Source organism: Chaetodon trifascialis, chromosome 14 (genome assembly GCF_039877785.1).
Source record: "Chaetodon trifascialis isolate fChaTrf1 chromosome 14, fChaTrf1.hap1, whole genome shotgun sequence".
Taxonomy (NCBI): domain Eukaryota; kingdom Metazoa; phylum Chordata; class Actinopteri; order Chaetodontiformes; family Chaetodontidae; genus Chaetodon; species Chaetodon trifascialis.
In genome coordinates this window covers 24,090,421-24,105,488 of record NC_092069.1, presented here as the reverse complement: position 1 = coordinate 24,105,488, position 15,068 = coordinate 24,090,421, and the positions used below count along the sequence as shown (strand labels likewise).

The window sequence follows — 15,068 nt, the reverse complement described above, 5'->3', positions numbered from 1 at the left end:
CAGGGCCTGAAGTGAAGACCAGACACGACCTCTTGCTGTTGTTTTAGCTCAGCGACACAAACCGAACGTTAAATATTGACTTAAGCCAAAGTTTTCAGCCTCGTTAAATCAAAGTAAACTCAAAAACTTGTCTGAGGAATGCAACCCCAGACACGCAGCGTGTGTGGCTTCGGATGAAAACTTGACTTTATCGCACTTTGCATTCATTACTTTTGGTTGCGGTTCTTGTTGTTCGGTTTGAGATAATACATCTTGTTTTTCTGCACTTAAAAAAAAGATTTTCCATTCGGCCAAATCACAAAAAACACATTTTCTCGCTAATAACGGGCCGCCGTGCCGAGGTTTGGAGCTTCTGTGAAGCTTGTGTCGACTTTTTGTTCGTGCTGCTGAAGAAGCCTTTACAGAAACGGCGTCCAAGTTTGTCTGGATAATACAAACACTTCTTCTTCAGAAGCGTTGAATAAAGAAATCTCCGCTCTGTCTGGCATGACAGCGTCATCTCGGCTGAGAGAGTAAATATTCTGAACCTTGTGATGAAGGAACGAGACATCAGATTTGTACTGTGTAGTAAACAAGACGCACTTCCATGTAAAGAGGAATATCTGTCTGATGATAATGGGATTAGCACCGTCAGACGAGGGACTTCAGGACAGCTGCGAGGTGTCCTAAACAGAAGCATTAACAAAGCACATTTCCACCACAGGTACAAAGCAGTTCCTCCGAGCTATCGTCTGCTCTTCAGTTTTTAAAATGAACTTTTTCAATATTTTGAGCGCAACAAACCAAACGCAGAGTGAGAAGGCAGAAATCTCAGATGAGAATATCTCACGTCTGATTAAACTGAGCTGCGTCGCTCGCACCTCTCAGGACAAGCGGGTGGTTTGTGTGTCCACGCGTCGCCGCGGGCTAGCCGTTCATCTGCGGCTTCGCTAAGAGCAGCGGTGCATCTGCAGCAGCTGTGCAGCAGGGGGCGCTGTGGAGCAGGAGTCTCTGCAGCATCTCCAGCTCAGGCAGGCATGCTGAGGGCTTAGACCAATCAGGTCACAGCTCATTCGAGGACCAGCAGGTTGGTTCCACCTACATTAGTTAACCCTTCGCTGCTTGTGTTCGAGGCCTTTTTCCACCATAATTGATTATTGATCATCAACAAAATGATAAAGTAAATACTACAACTGCTGTGGTGGATGTCCTAGCAGCTGCTCATGTAGCCTCGGCCGCTAGCCTCAAGTAGAGACACAGGTCCGGTAAGACAGCCTCAGATATGTCTCAAACCTGCAGGACTCAGACGCAGTTAGAGCATTTATCGGCCTCTCTTTTATCAGGCTGAGGGCAGAATCTTTGACCAGACTGAGTTTTGGGAAATTATGGAGTCGATTTAACTGAAGAGTTGGAGCACAGTTTGAGGCAGAGCAGCGCACAAAGAAGAATCAGCAGAGCAAATTAAAAGTAGCTGGAGCCCGATGAAGAAGAGTAGATTTAAACGTTAAGATCGAGGCGGAGGCGGTGCTCGAGAGGACTTTACTGCAGAGAGGAGCCGGACACGGCGACAGCGGCGGAGCTGAAGGAACCGAGAGCAGATTGAAATGCAGATATTTAGCACAGCGGCGGCAGCAGAGGACGCTTAAAAGCAGGAACTGTAGAGTTACAGAAATTGCAGCCGAGTGCTCGGCGGGCGCGGAGCCGCGGGCGGGCTCACCTGTGACTGAGCGCCTCGTGATGGACGACCTCCGAATGCAGATGCGTGCAGAATTCGGGGGGGTGACCCGGGGGCCCCTCGGCTCTGACAGGGGCCATGCATCTCGAGGGGCTCGGCTCCCGAGCGCAAGGTTACTCCCGCAAAGGCTGCGGGGCCCCTGGAGGAGCAGACGCCGTCCCGCCCCTTCACTTCTCCTCACGTCTTTTCTCCCTTTAATGTTCCCTCTGTTCTCTTCTTCTCTCCTCTTTTTCTTTGCGCTTCCTCTTTCATGTTTTTTTAGTTCCTCTCTGTTCTGTTTCCCCCTCTATTCTTTGGATTTATCGTATTTTCATCTCTTTCTCCTTTTCTTCTGAACTTTTCTTATCTTCTCTCCTGTTTTTACCTCCATTGTTCTTGGATTCCTCTCTTCTGTTCTTCTCAGTGTTATCATCCCTTTTCTTTCCTTTTTCTCCTTTTTTCTCCACTCTTCCACCTTCTCTCTTTTCTTCTCTTTCTTGAACTCCTTTCATCTTCTTGTTCTCTTTTTTTGCTCCACTCATTCCTTTCACCTTTCTCTTCTTTTCGTCTGTTCTTTTCAGTCCATCAGTCTTTTCTATTCGTCTTCCTCTCGTCTCTCCGTCCTCTCTGTTCTCTGTATTGTTCCATTCACTTTATTCCCGTCCCATCTTTTTTTTTCAAATTTCATTCTTTTTTTTCCCGTTTCTTACTTCCAGTTTTCTTCCTCTCTTTTCTTCTTTCGTCCTCTTTGTGTTTTCTTCTCCTCTCTCGTCTCCTGTCTCGCATCCTTTCTTCACTCTAGTGTTCTCCTCTAATTTACGCGCCCTTCACTGATCCTATCAGCTGTCTGGGCTTTTCTGCGTCCTTATCTGCTGCCTCTGTTTGTGCGACTGTGTGCGTTTTTGTGTACTTCTGCACGTTTGTGTGGGCTGAAGGGAAAGATGCAGCTCGCTGTGGAAATCAGCCGCCCTCCTCTCCCTCCATCGCTTTACCTTTTCTTCCACTCCTCTTCCTCCATTCTTCCTGGCCTGCTCTCCTCCTCTCCGTCAGGGCAGGAGCAGCCCAGGAGCAGAGATCCAATTTAGATCTTCCTCCTCCTCAGCTTTCTCCGCCTTCACCGGCTCAAACGGCGAGCACACGCTGTCCTATCTCCTCCCGGCTCAGATACAGCAACTCGTTGCAGGTTCTTCCCCTTGTTTCCATGCTGCTTTATCAGGAAGCTGCTGTAGTGTATTAAGACCTGCGATGGGCGCGTACGGGAGGCCGGGCGCCGCACAGCAGGCTGGAGATCATTAAAGTTATTTATAGCCTCTGTGGGAAGTCCAAACTTGCTCCGCAGATGAGATATATTCACTCTGCTTCAGCCAAATGGAGCTGGCGGGCCCGGCATCACGGGCAGATGATTACCTTTGTGACGCCTCCTGCTCTGCTTTTATTTATAGATACCGCGAGACGAGAGAGAATGCGACGCGTCATGCAGAAAGGAAAAACATTTTGGTTTATCTGACTCGACTGTGGTGCACCGTTAGCTTCTCCTCCACCTGTTGCAGCACTGCGTTCCATTAGATGCATTTAGCTGATTTTCATATCACCTGCGAATGTTGATAACCTTAAAACTCAGGATTGCAGGTGAGAAAAGGAAGGTTAAAGGTCAAAACCCAGAGGAATGCTCAATTATGAGCACGTCTGATAGATCAGTGTGTGATAAAGAGTTGTGTTTTGGGTTTTTAGACGTTTTCCACGTGCTGACGTGAAGAGACGAGTCGGGTCAAACCTTCGGCGTCTGAAGGTTTGTTTCCATCCAGCAGGAAGTTGTTTGCCATGTTATTTTAGCTTCTTCGTGTTTGTGTAGCACCTGAAAAGAGGAAAGTCCAGAAGTGTTCTGGGAAGCAGAAACGTTTGCAGTTACTGTCACAGGGAGCCGCCAGTGGCGCTTTTCATGAATAATTTTCACCGGAACCGACAGCACAAACAGAAAGGAGGCGAGAGGAAGACGAGGCGGCGCTAACGACAGAAGGTGTTTTCATTTGTTTCAGGCTTTCAGCTTCTCGCCTGCTCGAGCACAACGTCTCTTTAACACGTTCCTGCGCTCTGCTGCTGCTGGATGTGACCGCTGCTCACCTGCTCTTCATCACTTTGCAGAGCGTCACGTGATTAAAACTTCATTTCCCAGATTGAGATTTGTCCAAATTCAGTCACCGAATTCCTCCCAAACTTCTTGTTTGTCTTCATTTTCCCGCCGTGTTTAGTTGAAATACACTGCAGCACGGCGTTGTTATTCCAGGCTGACAAAACATCTCCTGGGTAAACAGAAGCCAACTGAATAAAAACTCATCAAAGTTGGCTCCGTGGAAGTGGCTGTACCTGGTGAGTCACAGCGACGGGGAGTTCGACTCGCTCTCGGCGCCGGCGGGGGGAAACTCATCCCCAGCTGCTGCTAAAGTAGAGATGAATGCAGCGGATGAAAGCGGAGCAGCATGCAGCCGCAGCGTATGCCCACATCAGTGAGCGTGTGTGGGCTCAGCGCTGATCCTACGTGCTGAGCTAATTACTGGAGGTAATTTAACAAAACCTTTCGCCGCTCTGCCTGGCCAGTCTAGATAACTCTCGCAGTGGTGCTGGTGGGGGAGGCTGGGCGGGGGGGGGAGTCGAAGGGAGGGCTCCAGCGCTATAAAACAAAGGCATCTGCTGGGGATGTTATTAACACGCCGCCTCTGAAGAAGACCACGGGAAAAGACACTACCTTTGGCAAACATCTTAGGGAAAAAAATCACATGCACAAAGAGTTTAAAAGGAAGGATAATTGAATTTTCCAAGGTGTTTTGTTTTGTTTTCCCCTTTATTTTAAACTCAGGACGAAATAAAGTGGACATGTGTGTTGAAGGAGATAAATGTTGTTTTTTTTCGAGGGCGCTCTGTTTTGTTTTTGCCAAAAAGCAGGAAGTGGAGAAACCGGCTTGTACCCTCAGGTTGAAATTGAGGTTGTGAATCGGGTGCGGCAGGCGGACCGACGGGCGCTCGATGCAATCGATTAGCAAAGAGGACCGCCGGAATCAGAATGATCCCGCTGTCACATCCCACATCACATCAGCCTGACAGCAAGTCTCTTTCAGCGTGTGCCGATTCGCACGGCGGCCTGAATGTGAGATGCCGGCGTCGGAAAATGAGACGAGCGCGTAAACAAGCGAGAACCTGAGAGCAGCTCGCAGCTGCTGCAGTGGAAATTGGACTTGGCAGACAAGTCTTACAACAGCCCTGAGGTGTAAAATTAAAAGCTGCCAGTCTTCGTCTTCTTTTATTTATTTATTTTTTACACGTAGAGTACAGATGTGTTCGGGTTATCGCTGGCAACCCTCATTTTTCCAATTGTAAACACACTGGATGAGAAATACATTTCGCCTCAGGCAAAAACAGACCTGTGGACTGGAGCAAACCAGGCCGGGCTGGATGGCTCCTGGCAAGGCCAAAATAATTGTTTCATCTTTTCTTGTACCAAGGGATCGAGGAGCGAAATTAGCCGAGTGCGATGTTGCACCACCTAATGTTGTGTTGGAGCTCATGTCGGTATTTTTATTCTGTTTCTCGGCAGTCCGTGTAAGCTGAAACCATCCTCACACCGAGTGCCGGCTCGTCTTATCTGGCCTTTGAGTCATCATTCATGTATCTCATGAAGCTGTAAGTGACATTAATGTCTCATTGCTCTGTGGGACAGACGTGTCTTTTACTGCAGTCGAATGGAAAAAAGTGCAGTTTGCTCTGCGTCAGTGTTTAATTAGGGTATTTGTGTCTGCTTCGCTCCCACCTCTCTCGTGAGTTTTTAAGGAAGCGTCTGTAAAGTGCTTCCAGAGCGGGACAGAAGACGCTTTGACGGCGTCCCACGCTGTCCTCTGCCAGACTCATGCAACTCTGAATTTACTGTTATTGTAGTTTTTCCCATCGTTAAACAAACTCAAGGAACAATAAAAAACGCTTCCTGATGAGAGCATCTCGTGTCTCTGCTGCTGCTTTCTAACCACACCGCTGTCGTGACACGTCTGACAATTAGAAAATAAAACCAGAGGAGTTCGCAGCTCAGGCTGCGGCACCTCAGCGTGACTCTCCGATCACCTTCGCTCTGAAACGCAACAGGTGCAGACAAATAGCTGCTTATTAAAGTTAAGGTTGCCACTTTCATTACGTGAGACCAACTATTTGTTGAACAGCTTATTTCCAGCCACTCAGATGTGCTGTTTGCACTCTGGGATTGATCTCTGTGGAGGAGTTTAGTGATAGTTTGCACTGAATTCAAATGAAATCTGCATGTGATGCAGAAGACGCAGCGGCGAGCATGAACACGTTTCTTTGGTGTCATTTATGAAAACTTAACGTCTCAGCCTGCAGTTCAGTTCCTGACAGAGTAGCTGATTTGTGCGTGCTTGCTGGAAGTATTGATCAGTACATTTACGACACATTCTCTATGTTTAACTTTATTTTATTATTATTATTCAGTAGATTATATTTTCCTTCATGTTGTACACTAATTATGGCGTCCCGTCCGTTTTTCTGCATCTTCATCTCATATTCTGTTACTTTTCTGTCCTGTTTGTAGGTTCGCTCTGTCTTTTTTAATATGAAGCACTTTGTGATTTCTTTGCTCTAAAGCACTTTGAGCTGCATTTCTTACATGAACACAAATAAAGCTTGTTATTATTTATCGCGTTACCTCGACCAGGACTGAAATCTTAACCTTTAAGCGTCTGTCACGTAACGTTAAGCCTCCAAAAAAGTGTCCCACTTTTCGGTGCTTGTTCAAGCGGTTCACGTAAGACAAACCTCTGTCGTTTAAATGCATGTGTGACGTGATGTGTGAAGCGTTTATGAAGAAAAATGTCCGTCACATTACTTTTGATAGCTTCATATTGTTTTGCCTCACCACAGGTGAGATGATTTATAGCTTCTCTTTCACACCGGTGGAGTTGTTCTCGCCTTTCTCATAATTAAAAGCACTTTTTTTGTTTCATAAAACCCGTCTCTAACGTCCGTCCCCCCTCGTCCTGGTCTTTTTCTTTTTCCTTTGCTGAACAGGATAAATACATCAGGGCAGCTGATTATTAGAAGCTGTCAGTCTTCTCAGCCACGGCCTTGCTTGTTTATGCTAATTATTATGATTATATTTTGCATATATAATTAAAAGCCATTAAAATTTCTTTTAAAATTAATGTTGACGTCTCCAAAAGACTGCACAAATGAAAGGAATGAGGGAAGACGAAAGAGAGGAGAGAAGGAAGTGAGAGTTTGTCTGAGGGCGTCGTGCTGTACAGACTGTAAAGCCCTTTGTTTTGGCCAGTTTTGAATAAACTTGCTTGACAGAAGACGGACAGATGATCAAGGGGAGGGAGCAGAAGATGGAGAGGACATAAAACAAAGCAGTGACCCTTCTTTTCCTCCTCTGGACTCGTTTGTTTGCATTAATCAGGCTTATTCCTCTGTGTCGGAGCGCCGCGGCGATGATTTATTGTTAAACTTGCAGCGTGTCACAGTCGAGCTGCCGTTCCTAGTTCTGGTATCCAAACATGCGTCAGAGTATTTGTTATTTTCTCTGTGCTGTTGATGCTGCCGCTGCGGGGTCGACCGCGGTGTCTCCAGCAGGCGAGTCCGTCCCACCATGAACACATTTGTCTGCATCTGAACTCTTCCCCCCGCCAGTTCTTCAGGGGGCTGTAACGCTGCATGTGTGTGAGCGCAGGATCCACACAGCTGAAAATTGCTGCCAGCTCGGAGGCATGCACACAAAGCACACACACACACACACACACACACACACACACACACACACACAACCTCCTAATAACCTCCTCTGTCCGGAGATGCATCGACGCAGCAGCTGCAGAGAGAAAGCTCACGCCCCCTCAGACGTGCAGCCGTATTGCAGTGACGGTCACCTGCTTTCAGACTTGCTGTCTGTAGAGCTGCTGCTTTATTTATCTGTTAAAATAAAGACTTTTTGGCTCAATAACAAGAGCGTCTTTGGACAAATGTCTCTTAACTATTTAAAGATGACAGTGCTATTAGAGATAGCGCTGCTAGCCCCTGCTTTACAAGTCTGATCATCATCGTTGATTCACTCATAAATTTCTCATCACTTATCTGATGGAATATGAAACCCAGCGCCCGGTCGGTTCTCAGTTCTTATTGGCTCACATGCTGCATGAACGCATCACGCTGGCTATTCACACTGTAAGCAGCTGCCATTAGTGAAAGGTCATATATTTACACGTGTCCGAGAAGTTTTGTAGCCGTAGAAATATTTTCTGGATGTGGAAGTAAAGTTTGTGCAGGAATGTTTTGATCAGCGAGGTTTCACTCAGTCAGAGAGGCGGACGCTCAAATTTCCCGTCTGCGTATGTGACCCTGAAGTGTACAAACTACAAACTGGAGCCACGAATTTTGACTGTTTTTACGCCTGAGATGAGATTAGCACCACTGATTAACCTATCAGTATTTCCCGCTGACCATCCAATCAGAGGAAGCCAAACTGTTCGCTCAGGGGGCAAAAGTTTACAGTGGGTTCATTCAGGTCACGTTTTCCTTCTGGAGAGTCAACACAAACCTGCTTTACAAAGATGATGATGATGATGATGATGATGATGATGATGTTGAGTTTTTGGAGGTGTGTGCGTCGGCTCCTCTGCGATCTACCGTTACCCATAATGCCCTTCACTGTATAGACCCTCACAGATGTTTACGTGTCTTGAACGCACCGCAGGGTGTGAAGCGCCTCGAGACTTACAGTAAACTGACGTGGGGTCTTGTTCATCTACCAACATGGAGAATTAATGTGTGTGTGCCGGGATGCGTTAACACACACGCAGAGAATAAAACGCCCTTCTCTGTCAGATCTGCGCAAACACACGTGTACACAGGCGTGCTGTAAACAGGCAGACACACATCTGCAGGCGCATAAACAAATACAGAATCCCCCTCTGTTACAGCATCAGCACCACTGCGTCCACACACACACACACACACACACACACACACACGGGCATCCAGGTCTTTGTGCCACCTCCCCAGCTACCTGTGTGACAGCCTGTGTATCCTGCCGGTATGAAAGGTAAGCCTGGGAGAGATGGAGCACAGAATAATTGTGTAAAATGGGTCAGAGCCTGAATATCATTACTGCCCGGCTCCCCGTGTGTGCGCGCTGCGTGTGTGCGACACAAGCTGTGTGTGTTTATGTGTGCAACACCGACAAGTGTGTGTGTACACAGTTGGATGCGAGTGTGCAAACTGTGTGTGTCACACAGCAGCATATCCACTCGGGGCGTTAAGCTCAACTCTCCAGAGTATAAAGCCCAGTGTAGGAAGGGATTGAACTCTGTGTGTGTGTGTGTGTGTGTGTGTGTGTGTGTGTGTGTGTGTGTGTGTGTGTGTGCGCGTGTGTGTGTGTGTGTAAGTAAATTGAGATGCAGCATCAGGGGTGTGTGAAACCATGCCATGGCCCAGTTTCCTGTCCGGCTCAGGAATTTGAAGTGTAGAGCGAGAAAGATGGCGAGGGAGAGATAGGACGCCATCTGTATGCGGGTGAGGCGGCGGCGTTCTCCATATCCGTGTCCTCCGTCGAGGTAAAGCCATGAATATTGTACGAGGCGAGCGGCAGCAGATCTGGCCAGTGTTTACAGGCGCGAAAGTCGTCCTCACATATGGATGAGTTGCTGATAAACAGGAGATATTGGTATCAGGGAGTCATGTGCAAGGCAGCCTGCGGCGACGGGAGAGCGCCGCCGACACAAATCTCTGCTCCCGGCGCCGCCACTCCATATCCAGCCGCGGCCGGCGTTGTCATGAAATTGTGCACAGTGGGGGATTTTGGATGGGGCGGGGTGGGATCAATTTGCGCCCGCAGATCAGTACGAGCATCTCGACGGGGGGGGGGGCCGGAAGGTTTTTTCCTCGGCGCGTGTTGCTGACACAAACAAGAGCAGAAACAGCAAAGCCTCTGTTATCCCAGTCTTTGAAAAGGCCGCGTGTTCGCCGGGATTTGGGAGGCTTGTGATGTGTAATACTGTTTTTTCTTCTTCTCTGTTTCCTTTTCTTTCCACAGTCCGTCCCAAAGCCCATCGCCCTCGAGCCTTGCTTTGGCAACAAAGCCGCCGTGCTGTCCATCTTTGTGCGGTTACCCAGAGGCACCGGCGGCATCCCTCCTCCAGGACAGTCCGGTAAGACGCCGCCGCTCGTGTTCTTCATCCGTCTTTGATGATTGCTTCACATCCTTCCGCCGATCCACCTTCCTCCCTCTGTCTTCTGAAGCTTTAGTACAGGCAGGCCGGCTCACAGCCCTCAGCTCAGCTCACTCGTTTCACCTCTTTTGTTCTTGGACACAGTAAGGTGGAGAAAACACTCATTTCATTTCCAAAAAGTTCTCAATCGCCGCTGAAACAGCACTCAGCATCTGACGAGGACTCGGGGACGGGCGGCCGGATGCTCTCTGCGAGTGAAACCAGTTTCATCCTGATGAAACGTAGCTGAACGCAGTTTAGTCGTTCTGATTCACACCATGATTTATCTCTTCCTGTTTGACAAACAGCTATAAATGTAAGTCAGAGTGGCCTGATTGCCTCATAAATGCTGCCTCTTAAGCACGTAAACAGTCATTTGTGCAGCAGTCCACCAATCACGTCTCTTCTGTGCTCGTCTGATGGCACAAACATAAACACATATCAATACCTGTGTTATTATCAGCACCTGTGTTTGGGCATTAACAATGAGGGAGCGCACAGAGCTGCAGACGAAAGAAAAAATGTGAGAGCAGCGTTTTCAGCTTCATCCACTCTGGAGAGCTGTTGAGGAAAAATAATGCTGTTTGGAGGACTGAAATAAAGCGAGGATCAAAGGCCAAGACGGTAACAGAAAGATGAGTTTTCTGTCTCCAGACTTTAGTCCAGCGATTCAGCATCAGCACACTGGATTACCGCTTTCCTCTGAGACATTTATTAAAGTGTGTGCTCGTGTTATGAATATTCCCGGAGGGTTTTAAATCACATTCCCTTTAACTAACCTGGTCCAGGTGAACTGGCTGGCCTCCTGCAGTCTGCTGAATGGGAACCATTGAGTCCAGACGTGCAGGAGCTGTGGAGGTCAGAGGGGCTCGCCGTGCCGCGTTAGCCCTGCAGCTGGCTAATCCAGCCATGCTCACAGCGTGGACGTGCTCTCAGACGATAAATCTGAGGATAATTACTGCTCTCTGTCAGCCTCTGCGCTATTCATTTTGTTTCCACGTCATCGTTCGACCTTCTGGAAAGTTTCCTCTCAGGTAAAACGGGGAGAAACAGCGCCTCAGACTGGCGATGCAAACAAATGACCGCCGTCTCGTTTGTTTGCAGTAATCAGTCGGTGGCAGCGTCGTTAATGGCGGGGATGGATTGGTTTTTAAAGACGCTGCGCCGCCTCGTCTCCCTTCAGTCCTGGAGGCTGCAGCCTGTTTGTTGCCCTCCGCCTCGTCTCGGTTTCCCGCCTTCGTCGTCTTCCTGCCGGGCGTTGTCGCCTCTCTGCGCTGAGAGGCTCGCCGCAGCTCTTCTCTTTGCCGCTCTTTTATTTCTCCTCTGGATTTCTCTCTTGCTTCGCGTCTGTGAGGTCTGGGTTTAAAGTGCAGTCTGGTGTCTTTTTATTGCGCTTCCCTCTTCGCTCTTTGTTTCCCGGACCGTCTGATAGCGCCGAGAATTGAGCCCATTACGTCCTTTCATCGTGTGCTCTGTCTCCTGCTCTCTTTGCAGTCCCATCCGTCCTTCATCTGTTTTCCTTATCTTTCTCTTTAACACAGTCTGAGAGGCACTCGCCTTTTTTTTAATTTTCTGTTTTCTCCTTCAAGGACTCCAACAAGAACTTTATTTCTTCTCATTCTGTATTTCTTCTGTCTCGCAGCCTCCCACGGCAGCAGTCCCCAGACCATCAGAGCGCCCCAGGCCCTGATTAATTACCACGTAGTCCTTTTGTCATAACAAAACCGCCCCGGCTCTCGGCGGAGTTTTCCCGCGGGCGGCGTTTGTTGAGACCATGTTAGCTGCCGTCTCCTGCCCGCGAGGGCCTCCTGACGCACTGCTTTTAACTCCTCTCCCATCTGGCCGTCGCGTTTTGAATCCTCGGGCCGCCGCCAGCGTCACATCTGTTTACAGTTCGGCTCGTTCCAAAATGGCCGCCCTCGTCGCAGTCCAAACAGCTGAGAGGAGGTCAGCCCTGTAGATTATCCCCGATCTGTGTCTGAGCCTCGTTTGGCTGCTTTGAACCCGCTTTGAGATCAAGAAACGAGCTAATGGCTGCAGCCTGTTGAGCTGAAAAGGATCAGGCAGAGGAAGCGATCCCAGCCACCTCTCCCCCCGCTGGAGTTTGTGTTTTGCCTCTGGCGATGTGCACTTGATCGGGGTAAATGCATCCATCATCGGAAATAAACTGAGTTTATTAGAATTTCATGGCTCAGGGAGTATTAATACACTCTAATGAAGTGTGCTATAAGTTAATGATTGGCTGCGCTGCCAGGCTATGATCTCACCACCTGTGTGCGTGTGTGTGTGCGTGTGTGTGCGCGCGCGTGTGTGTGCGTGCGTGTGTGTGTATGTGTGTAGTGAGAATGTTGACGGAGTTGATGGATGCTATCGACCCATGATGCCTTGTGAAAAGAAAAAAAAGGAGTAGGAAGAAATGCACTGAAAAACACAGAAAATCAATCAGGATGATCAAAGAGGAAAAGTTGGAAGCGTCGAATAATTGATACTTTTTCATGAAGTAGTGACAAGTAGTGTCTTTGTACATAATGTATACTTTTACTAAATATTTGATTTATACTGTTTATTTCTCTTCATTGATCTTGTTCATTTCATTTTACTGTCTTGTGTCTTTGGCCTTTTTCTCATTTTATCTGCTTTATTTTGTCTTTTATAAAGTACTTTGTTACATTGTTATGAAAAGTACTATAGAAATAAAGTTAATTACTATTACTATCTAGTATACACTCAGTTGCCAGTTAATTAGGTACGCCGAGCTCAAAAATACAGTCACACAACAGTCCTGCTGTAAATCCCTCCTTCATGAAGGTTGTAATGTTTACTCCTCTTTGAAGAGGTGTCTCTGTTATTTTGTCCACCTCTTTTATGTCAACATCAGCACCTTCCTGTTCACCAGCACCACAAACTGCATCCTCCAAAATGACGGTGCAGCTGAAGCAGCTCCTCTCTGAAACATTCGAACCGTCGTGAAGGAGTTTACTGCTGTTGTGCTCGACTGCACTAGTTTTCAGTTTAGAAGCAGATCACAGAAATAAGAAACCAACAGCATCTTTATGTAATGCTCACCTAACTGCAGTGTGTGTGTGTGTGTGTGTGTGTGTGTGTGTGTGTGTGTGTGTGTGTGTGTGTGTGTGTGTGTGTGTGTGTGTGTGTGTGTGTGTGTGTGTGTGTGTGTGTGTGTGTGTGTGTGTGTGTGTGCAGGTCTGGCGGTGGCCAGCGCGCTGGTGGACGTCTCCCAGCAGATGTGCGTGGGCTACAAGGAGAAGTCCGGAGGCCTGAGGAACCGCAAACAGCAGCCCACCGCACAGCCATCCACCTGTATCTGACCACGCCCCCCCCCCCCCATCCTCCTCCACCACCCCACCACCCAGTTCTCTCCCATCAGCCCCCGCCTCGGCCCCCTCCTTCAGAGACTTCCGCCAGCTCCGCTCTGGCGGGGAGAGGACGCAGGACTGGAACTTTTGGGCGCGGGGCCGAGTCGTCCGGCGGTCTGGAGCCCCGGCGGGCTTCCCCTCCCTCTCCTCCTACGGGGACGGACAGAAACTGGACACAAAGAGGGGGAGCAGGGGAGGGAGGGAGGGACAGAGCGGGTGCCGACTTCACCCTTTCCCCTAAAAAAAAAAACATTTTACATTTGTCGACACCGCCTCGTTGGAGTCGAGGCGGCCACGGCTTGCTGCTAGAAGAGATCCTCGTCTCGTAGTTTTTGAAAAATCCAGAGACTTTGCAACCCTCTATATCCTCCTTTTCCTTAAGTTATTGTTGTTCTTTGTTTTGTATTGTTTTATTTTGAAGGCAGGAACAAACTGGACATGTTCGGCTGCGCATGCGCACACACACACACACACACACACATGTACACACACTTCCGAGAGCCATCTTTCCAGGCCCTTGTACCCATTTGTCGCCCGTTGTCGCCTGCTGTCGTGCTCACGGCTCAGCGCTGAGGCCGGAGTCAGCGGCATCCTGCGCGCTCCAGCCTCAGAGCGAGCGAACGGCGTGTTCAGTCTTCCTTTAATGAGGATCCGCCGCAGGAAGCTGGCCGTGCAGCCAAAGCCCTCTGAAGAGTGTGACATTTCTAATCGGCTCTGTGTCTTCTGCCGCTGTCTTCTCTGTGGCCAGCTTCATCTCCGCCCGTCTCGGTGGCCATCTGGCCGTCGAGCCAAACGCCCCTCCGGCCTCTGTGGCTGCGTGGCCGAGTACAAAACGAGACCGCGGCGACGTCCCATCCGCGCTGGCTGGCTGGACCGTGAGCCGGCGCCAATTGAAACTTTTCCAGCTAATTACTCCTCCAGTTGCAAAGCGGCGAAACAGCTGGCGGCGAGAAAAGCCTCCAGTGTTTAACGATTGTCCCTTTGGCAGCGCCGCGCCTTGAGCTCGTGTGAAACAGGCTTCCTATAGATCGCCTGACTCGCCGATTGACTGAAGTGATTAGGCTGATCTGTGTGAGGGGAGCCGGGGCGGCGGCGCAGCATCCTCTGTGAGCGCTGCCTCAGAAATCCATGGCCTCTAATTGCCGCTCGTCCCCAAATGTAAACCCCCTCCTCCCCGCCGCTCGATGGCGATCGTTCCGTGTCCCCGAGCTATCTACGGCTGCTCAGTTAGCCCCTGCAGCTGTGACGTCTGTGTTCGCATTGATGCTGCAGCGCAGACCTTTAAACGGTACAGAGCCGGCGAGTCTGAACATGAAGCACACATGAGCCACGATGTGAGAGTCAGCGCGTTTCCTCATTTGTTAAATGGGACCTTTGAATTGACTGCATCTCAGAAGGAGGGAGGAAGAGTTCAGGTATTGATTAGAAAAAAAAAACATTGCTTTTTCTTAAAATTGCCTCTTGAAATGATCTCGCTGCCTGCTCTCAGCGGCTTTTGTGCTCCACCTGCTCCACCTGCTCCTCCCACTGCCCTTATCTGAAATCACTGGTCCATTTTTAAAAGACGCGTTACTTCTTCTTGTCACCCGGCGGGAAAATGAGAGTGAAAAACACGAACAGAAGACGCACGAGAAGAGAAGGAAAAGTCAGCCTGTTGTGGTTTCTGTTTCTCGCCTTTTCTCCTTCAGCGCTCGTCGTCGTCGCAGCTCTTTGACTGAAGGCAGACGCACGCGCAGATATGGA

General features: G+C 49.0%; 1 protein-coding gene across 2 annotated transcripts in view; it reads left to right on the top strand.

The window, feature by feature from the left end:
* Positions 1-14,751, top strand: part of atrn (attractin) — a 114,732-nt gene extending 99,981 nt beyond the window's left edge. For both annotated transcript variants that reach the window (XM_070979907.1, XM_070979906.1), the window contains exons 28-29: positions 9,777-9,891; positions 13,153-14,751. In XM_070979907.1, the coding sequence (XP_070836008.1) occupies positions 9,777-9,891; positions 13,153-13,277 (240 nt within the window). In that variant the 3' untranslated portion in view covers positions 13,278-14,751. The remainder of the gene's footprint in view (positions 1-9,776; positions 9,892-13,152) is intronic.
* Positions 14,752-15,068: the final 317 nt, after the last annotated feature.